Source organism: Astatotilapia calliptera, chromosome 6 (assembly GCF_900246225.1).
Source record: "Astatotilapia calliptera chromosome 6, fAstCal1.2, whole genome shotgun sequence".
Taxonomy (NCBI): Eukaryota; Metazoa; Chordata; class Actinopteri; order Cichliformes; family Cichlidae; genus Astatotilapia; species Astatotilapia calliptera.
In genome coordinates, this window is record NC_039307.1 from 14,401,361 (window position 1) to 14,423,479 (window position 22,119).

At 38.2% G+C, this 22,119-nt stretch overlaps 1 protein-coding gene across 1 annotated transcript; it reads right to left on the reverse strand.

Annotated features, from left to right (window-relative positions):
• Positions 1-294: 294 nt before the first annotated feature.
• On the reverse strand, positions 295-14,934 carry LOC113023416 (CD209 antigen-like). Its single transcript, XM_026169415.1, has 8 exons — positions 14,890-14,934; positions 13,096-13,320; positions 3,718-3,739; positions 2,407-2,508; positions 2,098-2,325; positions 1,024-1,160; positions 797-897; positions 295-642 (listed from the first exon to the last, which is right to left on the reverse strand). The coding sequence occupies exons 1-8, from the start codon at positions 14,932-14,934 to the stop codon at positions 501-503; spliced, it is 1,002 nt and encodes a 333-aa protein (XP_026025200.1). The 3' UTR covers positions 295-500.
• Between the last annotated feature and the right edge of the window lie 7,185 nt (positions 14,935-22,119).

Here is a 22,119-nt window from a genome sequence, read left to right on the forward strand (position 1 = left end):
TGTATGTATGATCAGGAGAGGTCAAGTCTTGCTGCAGGCAACTGCAAGTGGCAAATAAATGGCTTCATCATCATCATCATCATCATCACCTTTTTATAGCCCATAAGTTGGGACTGAATCAGGTGATATTAATTTGCATTAAGTGGCAGGATTGCTTTCTTATTACTGATAGTTTTAAGTTGGTGTCATGACTTTTTGCACCTTCTTCATGTGTTCAATACTTTTTCCCTGTGTCAGTTTTCGCTATCAAACATGGATTAATTTATGGACATCTGTGGTTTAATTTCCTTGCATGTGTGGATTGGATGGGTTGTTACTGACATATGGCGAGAATTTTATTTCAATAATACCTTTAGAAATATGTTTACTCAGAAAATTGGTGACATGTTCAATACTTATTTTACCCGCTGTAAATGTCCACTGCTTTCTGTTCTGCTTCATTTCAGGAGTTAATCTCATGGCTCTGTGTTATGCATTATTTTTTGGGCGTGGATGTTAAGTTATGGAGAAACTCTCTTCTCACATATCCAGAATTTTTCATTGGAACATGATTCATCGTTCCAGCTTTTTTCTGAGTCGTAAGTTTTAATCTCTCCACAGTTTTCATTTCTGCCACCATTTGGTTCCCCACTATTCCAGTAGCTGAAATACAAATAAAATTATAAAAGTTAAACTCAACAATTCAGTCAGTCTTTGGTTTTGTGTGACATGATATTAGTTAAAATAAGTTAGTTAATGTACTTAATGACATAAGAAGACTTTGTGGACAAGAGAGGAATTTAATTTGTATTTCAACCTTGTGGTCATGCGAGTCCCATCCACCCATTTCCATGTCCCCTCTGTCTCTGAGTCAGTCAGTCCAATCCACAAACGCATCTTGAGCTGGTTCACAAAGTTCTTTTTTTAGAAAGAAAGAGAAAGAGAAAAACTAAATGTAAACATGCAGAACTTAAAGTGATTCATCAGTGTATCCTCTGTTTTCATGCAGCTTCATTCACATGTGTATTGTGATTGAACACACACCTGTTCCCCTCGGCTGTTAATAATCATCAGGTCTGCACCTTTTTGAAGACAGTCTTGTCTGCTTTGTTGCCAGGATTTCTTCTCTGAAGAAACTTGAAACAAACTACCATTGAATGCCGCCCAGTTTTGTTGATAAGCTGTTTAAGAAAATCAGAATAAAAATTTGGGTTTACTGGGGGACGGGTAGCATCCATACAACTCCAGTCATAAGCCTTTAAAAACCATTGCTTTGGAGAAGAAATCAGTGGTACAAATTCAAAACACAAAAAAATTTGAAAAATGTTAAATTTTTGTGACCTCAGAGGGAGTGCTTCTCGGATTTAATAATTTATGTCTGGTAATGTTGCTCAAGTCAGCAACTGTCACTGTCTTGAGAAAGTTAATTAAAGTTAAGTTAGGGAGAAATCAACTTTTCTCTTCTGTCCACTTCTCGTTTTGAATCCTTGATGGTGTTACAGTAATTTGTAGCATAACACACTCTGAACCAAAACCACAGTATTAACATGTCTTCTATTAACATGAAGAACACTAGAGTTATTTTTGGAGCTGAGAAGCCAGTTAAACATCAGAAGGTTGTTTCTTGTCAATGCAGGTTAATGCCCCACTATAAACGGTCTAAATAAGCTTATATGAACGTATAGAATATTCATATGTTCACTCACATTAGCCTCAGTTTACATTTACAACTTTACCCTTCAAAGGCCTTTCCCAAGATACATTCTGCTTGCAAACTCCACACACTCCACACAAGCCCAGGATTGTTGTGCTAACCACACATCACTATGCTGCTCTCCCCCCAAGATCCTTAATCACTGTTAAATTGCTATTAGAGATCAAATAAGCAGCTGGATAGTATAGTGGTAAGACTACACACCTTTAGAGTGGGATTTGAAAGTTTGATTCCCACCCGGTATCCAGTAAGGGTCCTAGCTAGACCCCCCCATTGCTAAACCAAAGCCCTGGAATGGTGCAGCCTGTCCCAGCTCGGACACAAGCATTTCCCTACATGTTGAACTGTGTATGTGACAAAAAACTTGAATTTTAAATGGCCATTGAGCATTAAGAAATAATTACCTTGAAGCTTTCTCTGAAGATTGTCACTGTTTGTGGTCAGGTTGTCAAATCTTTTCTGGAGCTGTTCTTTCTCTTCAACCAGGTTGTTGTAACGGGTCTGTAATTGGCTCTGTTCAGTTTTCAGGTTGTCGTAACTGGTCTGTAACTGGTTTCTCTCGCTGGTCCCGTTGTCGTAAAGCTTGTGTAGTATCACTGTCTCCATTTCCCACTGAGATTTGCCTTGGGTGACTGTGTTGGACACGTAATCATTAAATAAATGCATCACCTGTGAGAATGTTAGCATGCTAATTAAACTTCTGTTGTACTCACAAAGAAAAACTAAAGTTATGAGTCCAATGAAGAGGAAAAGACACAGCAGACCCAGAAGAATCACAGCAGCTCTGCAGAAACTCTTCTTTACAAATTCAGCACCTGAAGGTAGAAGTCAAAATTTGTTATGTCTAAAAATGAAAAATGTTCATATCCTCAAATTTAATATAACACCAGTTTCATTTCTTCTCTTTTTTTTTTTTATCAAAAAGTAGTACGTGATCATTTCTGCTCCTAAAATCAGTATCTGAGAATGGGTCTTGGTGTCAGTGACACAAATAGTGTTAGTTACAAAGTATTCGTATTGTATTATTTTCTCTTCTGAGCTCTTTCCAAACAAGCAAACACCGGCAACAGTGTAAACTTCGATTAACACTGAAACTGTCGTGGCTGCAACGGCAGACGTGTGGGGTTATAAGTGAGAACCCAAGATGCAGGCACTGCTGATGTGAGTGAGCTTTATTGTGGAGAGGGACATGCAACAAAAGGCAAGGGTCACGAGAACAGAACTGAGAAATAGTTGGAAACTGGGAAAATTTAGAACTAAACAACAAACCTGAACACAAGGAGACAGAGAGTAGAGGTACATGAAGAATGAACGCATAGAGGAACACGGGGAGAAAACGCAGCCAGAACAGCAACAAGCAGAAGGAAACAAAAGGCTTATATACACGGTAGAGTAATCAGGGAATAGGAGACAGGAGGAAAACACAGCTGGGAGAAATCAGAGACAAGGGGAACAAAACCAGACACACTCACATAAGACACGGGACTTCACAATAAAACAGGAAACTCACACATGCAAAGACACAGACTCAGAGACGCAGGCTTTACACAGAGACCTGACTACACTGGAACAGAGGGAGAACAGAATAACATGAGGGGCAAAGAGGTCAAAACCCAGGACCTAGAAATACCAAAACTGAAACACACACATCATAACATAACATAACATCAGGGATATAAATAATAAACAATTCAACTCACTGGGTCACAGACCCAGGACCATGACAGAAACTACCGTATTTCCCGGACTACAAAGCGCACCTGAATATTAGCCGCACAAGCTAAAATCAGGGGAAAATCCTGCTTTGTACATACATTAGCCGCACCTGACTAAAAGCCGCAGGTGTTTCAATGTTGACTTATCATATGCAAGAGAATATGCACAAAGGGAATTGTCAGGAAAGAGATGGCTGTTTGGAGACATCACTTTTATTAATATTTTGAAAAACAAGTTATGGGTACATATTTGCACATGTAGTACATAACAGTAACCTATAGCATACCAGAAAAATAGATTCGGACTACCTTTTATGCTCAGGTGCAGTGACACAGCTTTAACAAGAAGAAAAGTCAGTCATTCACCACCATCGCCGCTCATCATCCAGACTCCCGCTGAACGCGTAGCGCTACTTTGAAGTTTGTTTTTCGCGCTAGTTCGTACGGCACTACGTTGCCTGGCGGACGGACATGTGACTAACATACCACTCTTGAACCCCGATCCTTCCGCCAGGCAACGTAGTGCCGTACAACAGCGGAACAAACAAAACAAATCGTCTTACAATGTGACAAAAATCATGGACAATCCATAGAAAAGCCGCACCTGACTAAAAGCCGCAGGGTTCAAAGCTTGTGCAAAAAGTAGCGGCTTATAGCCCGACAATTACGGTAATCAAAACTAAATTATTATTGTTATCTCAATCAAAATTAACAGCTAACAAAAAATCCACAACTACAGTAACTCTACAGCAGATTGCATTTCCTGAAATTAGTCTTTTGTTTTCTTCAGACAGTTTATATAAAATTCTTAATTTTAGATTTAGTTTTGTTTGTCGACAAAACTTCAGCAACATGTAATTGTAATATTTATAGATATGTTTTTTACCTGGGGGTGCAGGTCCAGTTGTTTTAAGTTGCACAGTTTGGATCGCTTCCTGATTCATATAAATGTCTTCTGAAGTTCTATGCTCACTTCTGTACTTTCTGTGACAACCTAATACTTCCTCTGTATTCTCATAGATTTCAGCCATGACTGGAGGTTCAGTTGGGTCTTTAAGTCTCTGAGGAGATCAGTGTTTTGAGAGAGTCTCTGAAGTTGTTTGTAGTTGATCTGAACGTGAAAATATATTGACACAAGCAGTTCTCTATTTAACAGGAAATTAGAGGACTGGTGGCATGCCTCAAGACTGTGTTTGTGTTATAACTCCATTCATCTTTGCATTTGAATATGCACACAACACTCACTGCAGCGCTTTGTTGACTTGAAAGAATTTATAATATATCATACATGTAGTATGAATAGAAACAGTAGAGAAGGCCATCTTTTACATTATATATATAATTAAATTACATTGTATATGTTATAATGTGTTTTTAAAAAGTCCAAACTTCCTGTGTGACATTATTTTATCACATTACTGTAATACAATCTTTATGAGATCTGACACACTTGTTCAGTTGCTTTGTCTTTGTACCTAAATGCCTGCTAAAGGTCTCATAGTTGTGAAAACCATCACAACATTGTTTGTTTATGCACAAAACAAAGAGCATTCCTCATAGTTTTGTGTTGTGGTTCCTGGGTTATTTGAGCCAGTGTATTGAGTTTCTTTGGGTTCATGATTTATTTCTGAATTTATAATATGTGTTCTACATTGTTTAGGCCTTTAGCTTCGTATTATTTTCATGTGAATATATGTCTCAGTGTCCCCTTGCCCATCGTTAAAGTCTTCTAGCTGATTATTTTGTGAATACTGTAAAGCATTCACACTGTAAAGCATGTTATTGTTTTGTTCCTATTTTTTATCCTTCTTCTTTTTCTTTAAGTTGCCCTTTTAGGTCTTTTGGCCTTTAACTACTTCTCCATACTTTGTTCTATTTTAACTATTCTACTTTTTTTCTCTCCAGCTATACTTTCTATTTATTGCTATTTAACTTTTATACTTTTTAAAATATTCAGCTTTTTTGTGGCTTTTCTGCTCCCATTGATGAATAGAAATTAAAAACTTCCAGAATTCCACCAACACTTTGTTGTTTTTGAAATTCAACTGCTTCCACATACTTTCACTTAGAAGCACCATTCAAACTCAGAAATGCTCTCAAACCACTGGGCTACTACTGTATAATTCGGCTTTTTCATGCATTTTACTGTTTTCATAAAATCCCTACTTAAGTTTTTATTGCATCATGATAATTTTTTAGAAAATACATGCGTTGCTTTGGTTGCAATGCAATCAAGACTGTACTACTCTAGCTTTCTGAATCTGTTCCTTATGTTCGAACAAATTCTCCTTACACAATCAATTTCCCCTCTTCCTTCACAAATTAGATACAAAAATATAGGTCTCTAGTCAGAAAATGTGACTGTCATTGATGTGGGAGTTACAGATTTCTGGTAAATCTACCCAAAGCAATAAAAAGTCTAAGCACTGGCAGGACTGGCAGGGAAGAAATACAAATTTCACTCAAAATCAGAGCTGGAAGTCTCTAACCTGCCATACAAGAATGTTTAAATCACATGTTAACAAACACAAACATAAACAAAAGAAAAAAAACTGTGAACAAGTCTGAACCTTTTGGACTGCAGGAAGTATACTACTGTATTTTTTTAATGTACTGTAAGCTTTTATTTACTATGTTTTGTTATTTTTCATTGTCTCCTTCCTTTTTTTTTTATGTTGCCTTGTCAAAGGAAAAAATGGTGCTTCAGTGAATGCGCCACTTGATCAACATCAAAACTTCAATTAAGTTTTATTGACACAATAAAGTGGGGGTCCCGGGGGGGGGGGGGGGGGGGGGGGGGGGGGGGGAGACAGGATTTGAAGTGTGCTAGGACCAGCTGCTCTAAGCACTTAGTGATGATGGGGGTGAGTGCTACTGGGCGGTAGTCATTGAGGCTAGATGGGTTGGAGTTTTTGGGTATCGGGACAATGGAGGTGGATTTGAAGCAGGCCGGTACCACAGCGTGGGCTAAGGATAGGTTGAATATGTCTGTCAGCACTCCTGCAAGCTCCTCAGAACGCACTCTGAGAACACGCCCGGGGATGCCATCAGGACTTGCAGCCTTGTGGACATTGATCCTGCTCAGCACCGCATCAGAAGGTGTGGGGGAGGGGTCGGTGGTCCTGTAGTCTGTAATGGTCTGGAGTCCTTACCACATGCGTCGGGGGTTGGAGTTGGAGAAGTGTTCTTCTACCTTCTTTTTGTAATGGTGTTTGGCTTTTTTGATGCCCTTCTTTAGATTAGCCCTGGCTGTACTGTAGGCGTGTGCATCTCCTGACCTAAAGGCGGTGTTGCGGGCCTTCAGGAGGAGACAAACATCCCGGTTCATCCAAGGCTTCTGGTTGGGGTACATGGTGATCCGTTTCTGGGTGGTGACACTGTCTGTGGTTTTGGAGATGTAATCCAGTACAGATGAGGCGTACTGGTCCAAGTCTGTGTGGGTGAACGTATTCCAGTCTGTGTTTTTAAATCTTTCCTGGAGCACTGCGTCTGTCCCCTCTGGCCACACTTTAATTGTCCTCACGGCAGGTTTCACACGTTGGATGAGTGGAACTTGTGGACCTTGTGCACAAGGTTGTTTGTGCACAAGAACTAATTAATGTTGAGGAATTTAAGTATTTGGGAGTGCTACTAGTCTCGAAATTATCCCTTTAAAAAAACATGTTGAAAATGTAGTGAAAAGTGTAAATGTTAATATACGGAACTTTAGACATATCCACACATCATGAATAGACACAGCAGCGATTACATTCCTGTACTCTGTGATACTGGCTCATATTGAATACTGTATTACACGTTGGTCCCATACTAGTCTCGCTGCTATTGGGCCAATCGAAGTATGCAAGTGATGGCAAGCCACACATGGTAAGCTCCACACCTCACCACCAGTTAATTCACTTTAGTTTACTTTGCCATTTGCTTTGGTTTTGTGCGTGTTTATTATATCTGAAAACGGGAAAAAGGTAAAATATCAAAAATCTGCTTCCATAATACAAATATCATTAAATAACTTTAGAAAAACTTCCACTTGACTCTTTATATGTAATGTTGTAAAAATATATATTTTATTGTTTAATTAATCTGAAAATGTTAGTCTGCCAAATGTGCAGCAATTGAATTTATTTATTCTCTTTATCTGATAGTTTGTGGGGTCCAGTTAGAATGTATAACTGCATCTCTACCAGTTTCTCTGCACTCCAGCCTCTTCTGTGCCATGTGAAGGGATTTCCCTTAGGGCAGGAGAAATTATCTCCACGAAAAGGAACAGGTTCGGCCATCGCACACTAGAACAAATTCTCTTCTTAAATAAAAATGAAAAAGGGCTACTTTAAATGCATCATGTTTTTAATTTGCAAGTTCATAAGCATTTTCCCTTTCCAGTTCACAATCAATTCTACCCCAAGGTCAGAAATATGTCTTGGAAATTTTCCCTAATATAATATTATTTATAAATATACCCGTGTAGCGGTTAATTGCATAAGTGCATGGAGGCAGGACCTCAGAGCAGAATAATACTCCATAATGTGTTGTACATTATTATATGTATATTTTATGTAATGTGGTATTTTTCAATTATTGTATTTACCAACATCAATAAGTCACAAGCAAAGAAAGACCACACCAGTGCATGTTTGAACAAGGAAAGTTTACTGGTCAAAATTATTTATTAAACAAATAAACCACATTTTTTTAACCACCAAAGAATACAAGTTCAAAGCAACACAACGGCGGCCCAATATCAGACAGAATTCCACTCTGTAGAGTGGGCAATCATAATGAAGCAGTTGGTTTTATTTTGTGGATTCAAGCTGCTCTTCATATTTTTGGCCACCAGATGTCACCAGAGAGGACTGTGTTGAAAAGCTTCGAGTAGTGAACTGTTTTTCAATACAAGCTTCAGTGCTTCAGAAAGCTTCATTTGGCCATCATTAGTGTGCACACATATTAACACTGCAAGGTCAAAGTTCTGTTTTATGTTATATTTATACATCTTTCTTAGTTTGAGTTACCTGGGGTTTGGCTTCTCCTTCCTGGCTGGCAAAAAGTGACAGACGACTGACAGCCTAATTGGATGAATCTGTTTTCACTCTTGTATGCTTTTCATACAAGTTTCACACAAGACAGATACAAACTTTATAAGATTGAGATATGTCTTTTCCATATGTGTCATCTCATCTCAGTATTTGTTGGGTGTGGATGTTAAGTTAAGGAGAAACTCTCTTCTCACATATCCAGAATTGTCTATTGGAACATGGTGGATCATTCCAGCTGTCTTCTGCATTGTAATTATTTATCTCTCCACAATTTTGCTGTGTGCCACCATTTGGCTCTTTATTCCCCTGATTCCAGTAGCTGTGTGACAAAGTGGCTAGAACGGAATTGATTTGCCATTTGTCACTTGCAAATATTGTTATTTTGTGTTCTGTTATTTTACAGTCAGCCATAATGCTTTAATTTAGACATTGCTGGTGTAACTTCTCTTAACACACACTATCCCGGGTTTTGTTTGTGGTAGCAGTAGTTACATTCTTTACATCTATGCAAGGCTGGACTGGGACAAAAAATCGGCCCGGGCATTTTGACTAGAGACCGGCCCACCAGGATAAAGATTGAAAATGTGACGTCATTCAGGGGTAAAACCGCAAAGGATTCTGGGAACTTCTGGCAAGAGGTACTAGCGCACGCAGGCTTTCAATTGAACTCAGTTACACAGCGATAAAAAGAAACACAAAAAATGGCAAGAAGCTGTTGTATTATCAACTGCAACAGCCGGTCGCATGACAGCCACGGGAAGCCGATCGTTTTTTTTTAAAATCGGATTACGTCGTTGAAGAGAAATGTTTTAAGCCATGTTTCCAAAGTAAGAGCCGACGGATGGTCTGGATATACCAAATATAACGTCTCAGAACACTCCAGCTCACAGGTTAGTCTGCTCCAAGCATTCCCACAAAGGTCAGAGTTTTTAGTCGTTAATACGTCATTTTTCTTAACATAATTGGTGATATAGGTTACAAGCAAGTCTGGCGCTGAACAGAAATGGTCGCGCTATGCTCCTTTGTTTATTGTGCATAAATAGTAAATTGTCCTGACACAATATTGCGTTTCGCTTCTGTTATTATGGTACATTGACAAAAACATATACTTTTATTCACAGGATAAAACAGTTGTTTTGTATCACTAATTGTCCAGTACGATTACAGCATACAGTATTATTGTCACTGCTACATTTCTGTAATGAACCAGAAATTATTTCCACTACTAATTAATTACCGTTGAGCTCAAAGGTTATATTAATAAACGGTTAACGAATGTGTATTTATGACGACGATTTGTGAGACTGGTAAACTTACCTTTGTTCGTACGATGGTCTTTCGTTCTACACGGTACGTTTCAAGGTCCCGTACCCATCCGTCGGTAAACTGTACCTGGGCTTGTTGCAGTGACCTGAAGTTACTAAACTTCATGAGTGTATGCACTCACTCCAAGAACCGTGTAATTATAAATCTGAGCGTGGTGAAGTTGGGCAGCACGCTAACGTCTTTTGTCCCTCTGTGTGCTCGTAAGGGTCTGACCCTTTCACACCTTTGATTTTTTCCTCGTATCTTTTCTTTGTCTTTTCGTCGAGTCTGTCTTTGTACGGACCGGCATTGTTCTCCTTTTGTTTTGTACATTCCTTTTTTGTGCGGCAAAGAAAAAACAATAAGGTATTGGAACCGGAGAATGAACGTTTTGCGGTGCTGCAAATGCTTGCATTTGATGCGGTACTTGGATTGTTTTGCCACGAGTTCCCGGCATGCAATGCGCGAAAATCACGTGATTGCTAAACAAGGGGGCGGGTGCATTCGGCCTCCTCGGCTGTAATTGGTCCAGCCCAGAGTCGATCATGACCAATTGGCCAATCCAACACCTTTCATTATATATACCCTTCCTAAAAAAAAAAAAAAAAAATCCATCGGCCCATAAAAACAAAAAATCGCCAGCGGCCCACCGGGCAAATGCCCGGTATGCCCGATGGCCAGTCCAGCTATGCATCCATGCATGTGTTTTAAAGCAAACACTATACCATCAGATCATCTGAATTTTCTTCTGTTTACAGGCACATGTCTGGTAAATTATGTTTCTTTATGTTGCTTTGGTTATACTCAGTGTATTCAGGTCCTATATGGGAGACAGGTGTATGGGGAGGGCCGCCCACTACTTCCTGTTTATACAGGGTCATGAGGTCAATGATTGCATCGCTGGGTGTAACCAAATGGAGGGTTTTTCATTTTGTATAGTATTGTTTTCTTTTCTCATGCAAAGCTCTGTAGTGCCTAAGCATGGATGAGGTGTTGTTGTTATATCCCAGCTCCCTGGCACATAGCAAACACTTCACCTTGTACAAAAGTAAAGACAGCTTAACATAAATTGTATCGCACCATCAGTATTATGAAAATACATCTTCTGTAGAAATTTACATACCTTGTTGGGAGGAATAAGATCAAAATGTTCCCACACAGGGGAGGACATCCTCCTCTTCTTAGCTGGCTCCATTCTCTCCTGACTTTCTCTCCTCACTCTCATAAACCTCCAAACTCTCACTAACCGCAACTCTCCATCAAACACCTACATTTTGAATGAAGTCTGAGGGGTTTATATCGCTGTCATATCTCGCGGTAAAGTTCGAACCACGTCATGAACCAGTCATGTGGTACAGCCGGGCAGCGAGGCTTCGGAAGTCATCATTTTCAGCTCCTCCCATAAATGAAGCAAGCCTCGATACGCGCATCGCGGAAACGCCCCCTCCATTACTCGACACAAGCTTCGAAGCCTCGATACAGAACGTCCCATCACTACTTAAAAGAACTTCAATCGTCTGCTAATGCTATTTACTTATCACCTTCCTTGCTGCTTAAGCTATGCTACATCACAAGCTGTAATACAGATAAAATTATAAGAATTAAGCTCAACAATTCAGTCAGTCTTTTGTTTTCAGTAACCTATTAACCCAATTAATTTTGTTAAAGTACACAATAACACAAAAATACTTTATGGACAAGAGACAGATTTTATTTTTATTTCAACCTTGTGCACGTTTGAGTCCCATCCACCCATTTCCATGTCCCCTCTCTCTCTGAGTCAGTCAGTCCAATCCACAAATTCTTCTTGAACTGGTTCACAAAGTTCTTTCTTAGAAAGAGAGAAACAAAATGTAACCATAGAGAACTTAAAGTGATGTATCAGTGTATCAGTTGTTTTCATTCAGTGTTTAATTCTTTGTTCTACACACATCTGTATTATGTTTGAACACACACACAAACCTGTTCCTGTTGATAATCATCAGGTCTGCACTTTTTTGACGACAGTTTTGTCGGCTTTCCTCCCAGGATTTCGGCTCCGAAGAAACTTGGAACAAACTGCCATTAGAGGCCACCCAGTTTTGTTTATAGTCTGTTTAAGAAAATGAGATTAATCTTGTCTTACTGTGATCCATATAATCCCAATCATGAGCCTTTCAAAATATTGCTTTGAAGAAGCAATCAGTGGTACAAATTCAAAAAACTTCATGTAAAACAGAAACAAAAGGCACTGCACACAACGTATCCAGTTTTACAAAAATATCATTGTATGTATTTAAAAGCTGTATATGTTAAAAAGTATTATGTCAAGCATTTTCACATTTTGTGGTCTCAGAGGGAATGCATAATTTGTCTTGAATAAGTTTTTGAGAATTTGCTCAAGTCAGCAACTGTCACTCTCGCTGGTCACGTTGTCGTAAAGCTTGTGTAGCATCACTGCCTCCATTTCCCACTGAGATTTGCCTTGGGTGACTGTGTTGGACACATCATCATAAAATACATGCATCGCCTGTGAGGATTTTGGCATGCTAATTATATTTCTGTTGTACTTACAAAGCAAAACCAGGGTTATGAGTCCCATCAGGAGGAAAAGACACAGCAGGCCCAGATGAATTACAGCAGCTCTGCAAGAACTCTGCTTTACAAATTCAGCACCTGCAGGTAGAAATCAAAAGTAGTGGACAAACCTTTTGTCACAGTTGCGGCAGCAGTCATGTGAAGTGGTGAGAGATGGACGCAAGTGCCGGCACTGATTTACTGCAAGTGAGCTTTATTTACAAGTGACACACGGAATGCTATGCAGAAGTGGGCACTGGGCTTCCGAAAGATTGTCATGAGGAGATTTTGAACAGCAAAATCTTAAAATAAAGTGAAAAAGTTTCTACATTGACGTTGAGGAAGACTACAGGAGTGTACAACTTGCTCTGCTCCTAATCTACAGCCACGTTGGAACAGATATCGAGGGATGAAGAGAGCGTGCCAAGCTCCAAAAGTGACAGCGCAGAGGGAGATCAGCGTTGGAATTATGACTCTGTAGATGGCACAGACACCAGAAACCATGACCGTGACTAGGAATGACCACCTAATCCTGTTTCATTTTGCCATGCAAAGTACTTTGACACTCTGGAGAAGGTCTTTCCTCTGTATTATTGTTGTTGCCATTTGCATGTGAGAGCTTAGATTGTGGGGAAGATTAAAGATGAACACTCTCCACAAGCTTGGTTGTCTGTTCTTTGTGTGTTTTGATTAAAGAATGTTAGCTACCGCTCACTGCTCGTCTGCAGGCTTTATTTAATGGAAAACTTCCACAACACACGTCACTGATGTAAAGTGGCTCATAATTTCTCACCTGCTTTGTGCTGAAGTCTACAATCAGCTTCTTAGTTTTGCTGATGTTTAGGAGAAGGTTATTCTTCTGGCACCAGTTCTCCAGGTTCCTGATCTCCTCCACATAGGCCTTCTCGATGTTATCAAAAATCAGGTCCACCACAGTGTCAGCTAACTTGACAATGGAGGTATTGCTAAGTGAGATAAAGGGAGTGACATGTTTTCCCAGCCTCACTGCTGGGTCTGTCTGTGAGAAAGTTGGGGATACACTGACATAGTGATGAGCTGAGATCTAGACCCTTCAACTTGGTAAAAAGATTTGAGGAGATTATTGTGTTGAATGCAGAACTGTAGACCACGAATAGCATCTTAACATAGTTTCCCCTGCCAGAGTCCAAATGGCACAGGGTTGTGTGTAGTAGGTGTGATATGGCATTGTCCATGGAGCAATTGGTCTACTATGCAAACTGTAGTGAATCAATGGTGGCAGAAAGTGAAGAAGTGATGAAGTCTTTGACCAATCTCTCATAACACTTCATAACAAATGAAGTCAGTGCTACTGGGCGGTAATCACTGAGACAAGCAAGCTGTTATTTCTTTAGAACAGGAACAATCACCGACTGTTTGAAGCACCTGGGAACCACTGCTTGAGCCACACTGAGATTGTGAACACCGGTGTTAGCTGCTCATTGAGTCTGTTGCCTTGAGTCTGTTGCCTTCCTGGTGTTCACTTTACTGAAAGCTTTCGTCACGGTGTGCCTTGTGAGGATTAGCGCCTTGTCTTCACTGGTGGACCAGTGAAGTGTCAGCATTCATCATTGTAGAGGCTTGTTGTTTATAGTCCGTTATTGTGCGCAGTCCCTGCCATAGGCTCCTAGAGTCAGACTGTTTTTTTCCCCCATAGTTCGGCTTGTCCTTTTTTACCACACTGTGCACAATGTATGATGTAGCCTTGTATTGATCCATATTAAAAGAGGCGAGCTCTGCTTTGTAGGTGGCAGTGTGCAGCCTCAGAAACTCACAGATGTTTTTGTCCCCCCATGGCCTCTAATTTGGAAATGTTCAGATGATAGTTTTTTTCTACTGTATCAACCCCTAGCTTCCCAATTAATCCCACAACCGCTTCCTTAAACATGTCTATGTCATCATAATTTTGCCGGAACATGTCCCAGTCATAAAGCTCATCATCAAACACGCAGCGTGGCTATGGATTGGTCCGTCCTGTGTGCGATCTCCCTTGTGACTGGTACTTCCTGCTTAAGCCTTTGTTCTTAAACAGGCATAACGAAAATGGCGGAATGGCCTGACTCCCAGATGCCGCCAGGGGTTGTGATCTGTAACAGTACTTAAACGGAGTAGAACAGTGGTCCAGTGTACTACTGCCCCTGAGAAGGGCAGGTGATGTATTGGTAAAGGTTGTAAAATGTGCGTCTGAGATTGACTTTGTTACAATCTCCCATGACAATGAGTGCAACATCCTGGTGAAGTGTTTGAGAGCCTTGTGTAGCTCGCATAAGGCAGTGTCCAAGTCTGTGTGAAGCAGAATGTAGACTGTGCAGGCTATGACTATGGTGAATTCCCAAGGAAGACAGAAGGGGTGACATTTAATGATCAAAAGTTCCAGGTTTCTCGAAATTTCAGGAAAATAACTTGAAATTTCGAGTTATGGATCTTTTTTTTTTTTTTTTTTAGTGGCGGAAAACGGGCTTCCATACAGATGACAGCTTACAGTCTTGCGCAAAGATGAAGTGACTTCGTACAGCCCCGATTTGCAGATGCTGTGCACAGAGGTTCAGAAGCAGAAGTCCCATTGTACCACGGCAGACATGGCGTGTAGGTAGGTGTAGGTGCAGTTCCTCATGATATTAATGGCCTTCTGCTTCTATCTGCACATATCAGTCATAGACGCAGTCTAGTACAAAAGTATGGCATCATTTTTGTGCCTATATTCTCAGCGCACTTTAAAAAAAACTTTGAAATTACAAATGTTGCATTTTGAGGAGAAAATAATTTTTAGCGAAGAAAAGTTTCATTTGAGCAAACAAAATTAATTGCTGCATGCAAGAAATGTATTTCAGTGTTTGCGATTATCCATATACACACACAAGGACAGCCCCTCTCGTTCAGTTGGAAACACGGTCCAGAATGTAGCTAAATCCAATGGACTGGTTTGGTTTAAACTAGATTAAAACCAACAACGGTCTTAAAAATATATATATATTTTAAAATAAAATAATTAAACATACTGACCAAAACATGGATTTAGCTACACTTTGGACAGTGTTTCCGGAATGCAGTAGCTAGCGAGCTGATTGGAAACCAAAACAGCCAAGAGAATTTTTGCATCCAAGTCTGTGATTGGTTGGTTTTGTGGCACATTTACAACGGTGTACAGAGAGAGTTGAGCGTGCACGGAGCAGAGATGTTGAGAGTGCAAGCGACACACTAAGAACTGGTCCAAAGATGTCTGTCAGCACACAGAGCAGAGATCTGAGGAAGAGCAAATGCCAACAACTGAGCGAGAGGGGTTGTCACTGTATGTGTTTAAAAGCTGAAGGGGTGTGAACACACTCCAAAGCAGCTGTATGCTGAACAAAACTGGTCTGTTGCAAGTTCAGAAAAGAAACTGAGCAATAATAAGAATCTAAGATCTGATTTCCAATTGAAATAAACCTTTCTGGGTTTTTAAACGTCATTTTCTGTCGATAAAACAATCATTTGTGCCATCATAACTTATATCTGAAAGTTTATTACTTGACATCAAGTGAATTTAATTTTGACTGAACTGTTTGTTAATCTGTAGATACTGGAGAGACACACAGCCGGATAATTGGGAATCACACGAAGACTGTGCTGAACTTAGTGAAGGAAAGCCAAACTCAAACTGGAATGATTTGCAATGCAATCTTCAAAGAAATTTCATATGTGAGATTGAAAACTAAATAAGCTGGTGCTTGGTGTCCTGCTCACTGATATTTCAGCATCCAGTCTGGAGAAACAAAGGATCAGACTATTGATATGCAGTTCAGAAATTGAGTTTGTAGGAGTGTTTTATTAAAATTAAGTTCAAATTACTTGTGGTGTAATGTATTTAATGACTTTGAGCATTTGGGTTTGCAGTCTGCATTCTTCATGTATAAATAGCTGTGTGATACAATAAGTGACAACAAATGAATAAATAAACAAACCAACTGATAAATCTTTTTTTTTTATCAATTCTTGTTAATTTTATGAGCTATCACAGGCTAAAGATGCTAATTAAAATAACTGAATAATTAGTTATATCTGTTACTGAATCCTATATTACTATAGTAGCATTTAGAAGAGGTTCAGTTTATTCAACTGATAGGCATTAGTTAACCATTTTTATTATTGTATGTGAAAATGTTTTTGAATGCAACAATTTTATGCTTTATGTTCCCATTTTCTGTTCCTCAGCAGCAGTGGTGATCTATACCATTAATACAAAAAATGCTACATCATATAAAAACTTTACAGTCTAATTTCTTAAGTAAATTGAGTCTGTAAGTCATTATCAGTAGAATGTGTTTTTTTTCCCCACAATGTTTTGCACAGAGCATATTTTAAGAAGTTTAAAGAGATGATTATTTCAGCTGGAAACAGCCATGGCGCTTTTTTATTGTCACTGCTGTGAATTCATTATGCTGCCTCATTAATCGTGAAGTCAGATGAAAATTAAGTGTTAGACTGGGAAGAACAAGTTATCAGAAAGAGTGTGAGAAAAAGCAGTAGGGAAAGGAAACTCTAATTAGGCTCTGTAAGTAGAAAGACTTGTGGAAAACAGATGTGCAGACACACATAATAATGAATGTTTGGCTCAAATTTGTCCTAAAGCTGCAGTCAGATCAAAGCATGACTGCAGAAACTCAGGCAAAGGTTCGCCTCGTGATTTTTGAGCCAATCAGAGAATTTACCAAAAGCGAGCCATGTGTTCTAAAAGTTTTGAAGTTTGTTTGCTGTCTGGGGCAGCCTTAATGTTGGAGGAGTAACTGAATCATACATTACATTAAAAGAGAAACCAAATTTTTATGTGGGAATCAAAGACAATACACACACATACAGTTTATACATGTTCTTTGAAAACAGTCCCCTCACATAAAGGTGCTATAAAAAGACTTTTTTTAAGTATAGACTTTTAAGACTTTGTGTTTATTTCAGAAAAACATTTAAAAAAAAATGTTTTAAAGGCAATTATTGACTAATAACTAAAAATCCCAGACATAGCATTTTATAATGTTTTCCACTGATATTTTAGGATTTAGTCCACATTGTTGTCCATTGTTTTCTGACATCATGCAGCTGGAGGACATTTCTGTAGAAGAATGCTGCATGATATATGATGTCAGTGCGCCCCAGGGTGGCTGTGGCTACAATGTAGCTTGTCACCACCAGTGTGTGAATGTGTGTGTGAATGGGTGGATGACTGGATGTGTAAAGTGCTTTGGGGTCCTTAGGGACTAGTAAAGCACTATACAAATACAGGCCATTTATCATTTACCATGATGTCAGTAAACAATTTCTGCCATTTCATTGACATTTTTTTTTAATATTTTTCATATGTTTTATATGTATATTTGACATTGAAGAAGTCATCGTGCCCACTGCTATAGAGTCCCTTCCTTTGTTTCAGCCTCGCCTACTTCTTGTTTCTCTTCTCTGTTTAAACAATGCCTCGGTCAGGAACTGTGAACACAATATCTACTTCTATCTACATTATTTTAACCACAAATCAAATGGCAAAGTTTAGCACCGATCAGTTTCTAAAAAGAATGAGTGGGTGTCCAAATGGTAATTATCTATGACTTCCCATTTTTATGATCTTCCTCTTTTTGTTTTGTGTCCTACCTCTTTTTTGAAAAATCAGACACAACTGCTGTTATATCAAGTTTTTCAAAAATACTCTGAATACTTAGAGTACAGTAGAAAAAACTGCAACAGGTGTGTGTTTAATGTAACATAGCCTGACAAAATAATGTCGGAAGGATTGTACGCTAACCCGGGCAGCATCAAAGACTTTCCCTCTGACAAGAAGAAGGAAAGTATAGTCGACATCTATGTAAGTGCAGAAAGCCTGAGAGTGTATGATAACCCCTGGGTGGAGAGTACGTCACCAAACACCCCTGGACCGACAGGAGTTCAGCACACAGGTATGCTCATTAGAAGTATGAATAACAATAACACACACATTTCTATTCTATTTACCAGATTTTCATATTTAATTTATTGGCTGATTTGCTAGAGCAAATGCAATAATGTTACCTCTAAAAATGTGTTTAGATGTACTGCACTATAATTTAGGCTTCTTTTATGAATCTATAATTATTCGTCTATTTCTTTTATATTTTTCTTGTTAAACACCTTTAGTCACTGAGAAAACCAGAAAGAGAAATCATTTCAGAAGTTGTTCAATGTTTCTGGGTTTGTTGTGTCTTCTCCTCCTGGTTGGGATCATCTGCATTGGTGTCCAAAGTGAGTTTCTGTTTTGTTTTCCAAATGTAATTTACAAATTATAACAGAATTTCAAATTATATCATAGAACATATGTACTGCTTTTTTTATTATAAATATTTACATATTTGTTTACTTTCACAACAGTGAATAACAACAAAAACAACTGTGAGAAGCTGTTGCAGTTACTGGCAAATCTCAGAAATGAAAGAGAATGCTTCTGCCGGGACTTCTGTAGTAAGTAGACTGTTACCTCTGCGATTTGTCTTTCAATGAGCAATTTGGAAAGATTTTTTTCTGTTAACAGGATCTGAGAATGGATCATCCCCTAAACAGAAATTTTATATATATTTTTAGTCTGACAGCTTTTGCAATGATGATGATGATGATCTGAATATGATGTTGTGCCAAACACATTTACTAGAATTTATTTACCCACAAGGAGCTCCATTTAAAAAAAAATGCATTACTTAATTTATGATTTAATCTGTATTATTAAAACAAATATTTTAGCTTTTACAGCCACAAAAACAGTTCACATAACAATCTGTAAACTATAGCACATGTAAATTTGAAAAGGAAAAAAAAAAGAAGACAGAAGGTTTAAAAAAAATTTGGTATGAATGTCTGATGCCATTAATCTACGCAGAAATTAGGAAATAAGGCAAAGTGTTCCTTGTTGTGTTGTTACACAGGCGATTTCAGGTTCCACATTAACCTTTTCAGCACACTCACTTCTGTGTTTATAAGTGAGACAATGAGTCAAGCAAACAAGTTCTCTTTGTTCACATGTTTATATAAAAGTAGAGATATTTCCCAAGAGTGGCACAGGGGGGACCAAGAAAGCAGAGAAAAAAAAGAATAAATAAATAAATGAAGATAGTGCTCACAGGAAGCCAGGATTGACACACTGTAGAAAACTGTCAGGTTCAAGTCTGTGTCTAAGTGGTGTTGTAAGAGACCTGAAAATTGTTTTGTTAGATAAGTGTTTAAGTTATAGTGAAAATTAATGCTTTAATGAGTTTTTCAAAATTAGGATAAAGCATATTAGGCTTGAGGTCATCATCTAATTATCTTGTTTTTTTTTATCTTTATGCAAGTTAAATAAATAAATAAATAATATTCTAATCAATAATTTTAGACATAATAATTTTAAACTTGTAGTTAATTTAAAACAGACATTATATTAGCAAACAATAAATATTTATTAAGGAATGCATGTATTACATTAATGTCTTAGATATTTATTTATTTACATAACTTACTTTAATTAATTTGGCTGGGCAGTTTTATCTATAACAATAAGACATAATATATTATAATATATGGAAACAAAACCTTTAAAATATATTGCTTGGAGTACAATATTTAAATTCAAAATATTGTTGGTTAAAGCAGAGGCGGAGCCAGACATTTGAAACACCCGGGGCTTAGCCCTAAAGGGTAGTATGCATGTGGGATTATTATTTTAGAAATGACTGAAAGACTGAAAGATTAATAGGCTCTGTTTTGAGTTTTGTTCAAAAAAGAATGACTTCATATAGGAAAAAAATATATCACATATGCAGGACACCATAAACTAGTTTTTTAATTAAGCAGCAAGGCAGAACAAAGTCGGGCCTGTATCAAGACACGAGGACTAAACCCCAATTCAACCAGACCAAGAACTGATCTGGAATTAAAACAGGACTACAACAGTTCAAAATCAGGACTACTGAGGACTTAACCAAGACAGAACCAGAATCAGAACTAGATGATAGTAGCACTAAAAATCATCATAGACCTGCACTACACTTATTTTTTAATTCTACCAAAGTCCACTATTTAGACTGAGAAAAGTTTATGTAATTATTTAGCCTTGTTGTGCAAACAAGCCTGCATAACTTAATATAGAATTTGAAAAATAACAAACCTAAAAAGAAACACTAGGTACAAGATACATGAGTACCTATGATACGGTGATACTTTTGGTAAACAACCATTTGACTAACATGTGTGTCTCACCTGCTCTTGTTCCATCTCTGTTCTGTCCTCATTCTCCTCCATCTCCCTCTCTGCTCCTCTCTCTCCCTCTTTGTGCTGACAATCATCAAATATACAGTTGAAACCAGATATTTACTCTTCAGATAAAAACACTTTTTTAATTGTAACATCAAATCAGACTAAATGTTTATTTTTTTAGATTGATAAATATAAAAAACATTTGTTAATTTTAAGAGTAAAGAGATAAACTGTCTGTATTTCTTAATTGCAAATGGCACCAAATTGTATTCAAAATTGAGCCACACTTATGGAGCTCCACAGTTCTTTTCCTGGTGTTTTGGTTGACATCTCTTGATTTTCCCATTTCAAAGAAACAGGCTCTGTGTTTTGCCTTATATGCATCCACAGGTGTGCCACCAATTTACTCACATGGACTCTGCTAACCTATCAGAAGCTTCTTCAGCTCAGAATGGAATCGTCTGGAGTTTTCTTATTAATTAACAATAAACTTAGTGTATATGTACTCCTAAATTTGATGAAAGTGATAAAAAATAGACAGCTCTGTCTCTCTTTATTCTGACATTTAACTAATTCAAAATATATTTCAATATTTATCTAACACAAAACAAGTTTACTCTAAATTGATGTTGTACAGTAAAAAAATGTTCTTGTGTTTTCCATAAAGTGTATGTAAATATCTGGTTTAAACTGTGAATATACTGCTGTGTATTGAAATTCCTCTTGTTTTGCATAGAAATATACTGAACAACATAGTAAGCATAATATATAAAATAACATTTACCTGAGTTTTTTCTTTGAAAGAAGCCTCTAATGTCCATTCTTATATTTCAGTACATAACTGAAACCGATTTAGTCGGGGAGGGTAAGAACTGAAAATATGAAATAAACACATGTAAGCTAAGACTCTAAAAAAATAGCATTTGTTCGGCTTTTCATTTCGCCATTTGTTGATTCACTTGAAGAGCAAGTAACGTAATATTGGTCAAGTGATCAGTTTGATATCAATCTTTCGTGATGCACCGTCATATTTACATTATTTGTACGGTACGAATGATTTGCTTTGGTACCTGGTCAAACTTAAGCTCTCCTTAGTATGGCTGGCTCTGTCTCTCCAACAGCGCACACAGGCAGCAGCTGCCCCGCCCTCTCGCTCAGTCGCTTAGTGCCTGAGCTCGGATCATACCAATATCAGGGGGGATTCACGCACAGTCGTAAATTCCCTCAGTGTGCACTATGTGCTTCGAATATTGTGTGTACTTTTTGTTTTATACAGTTGTCAGCCAGGCATATAACTATGAAAAAATTGCACTCCAAAAGACCCCGGGCTTCTGACAAAACAACCCGGGCTTAAGCCCAGTAAGCCACCCTCACGCTCCGCCCCTGGGTTAAAGTGTACTTCAGTAAAGTAATTGAGTAATGTAAAGTTTCCTTCTGGTCTTGCTGTCAAAGCCATGGCACTTTAAGGTTAACCAAGTTAATCATTCATGCTGAAAAGGCAAATTTGCTCAAATGTGAACTTCAAAAATTGGCTTACTTAAACTATATTGCAACGTAATGTTATAATGTAATATAT

Excerpts from the sequence above, each read along its gene's own strand:
- LOC113023416 (XM_026169415.1), bottom strand. The coding sequence starts at position 14,934 with ATGAGGAACTGCACCTACACCTACCTACACGCCATGTCTGCCGTG. Across the intron at positions 898-1,023 it reads TTAACAGCCGAGGGGAACAG|AACTTTGTGAACCAGCTCAA; the intron begins GTGTGTGTTCAA and ends TTCTAAAAAAAG. Across the intron at positions 643-796 it reads GGGACTCGCATGACCACAAG|CTACTGGAATAGTGGGGAAC; the intron begins GTTGAAATACAA and ends TTTGTATTTCAG.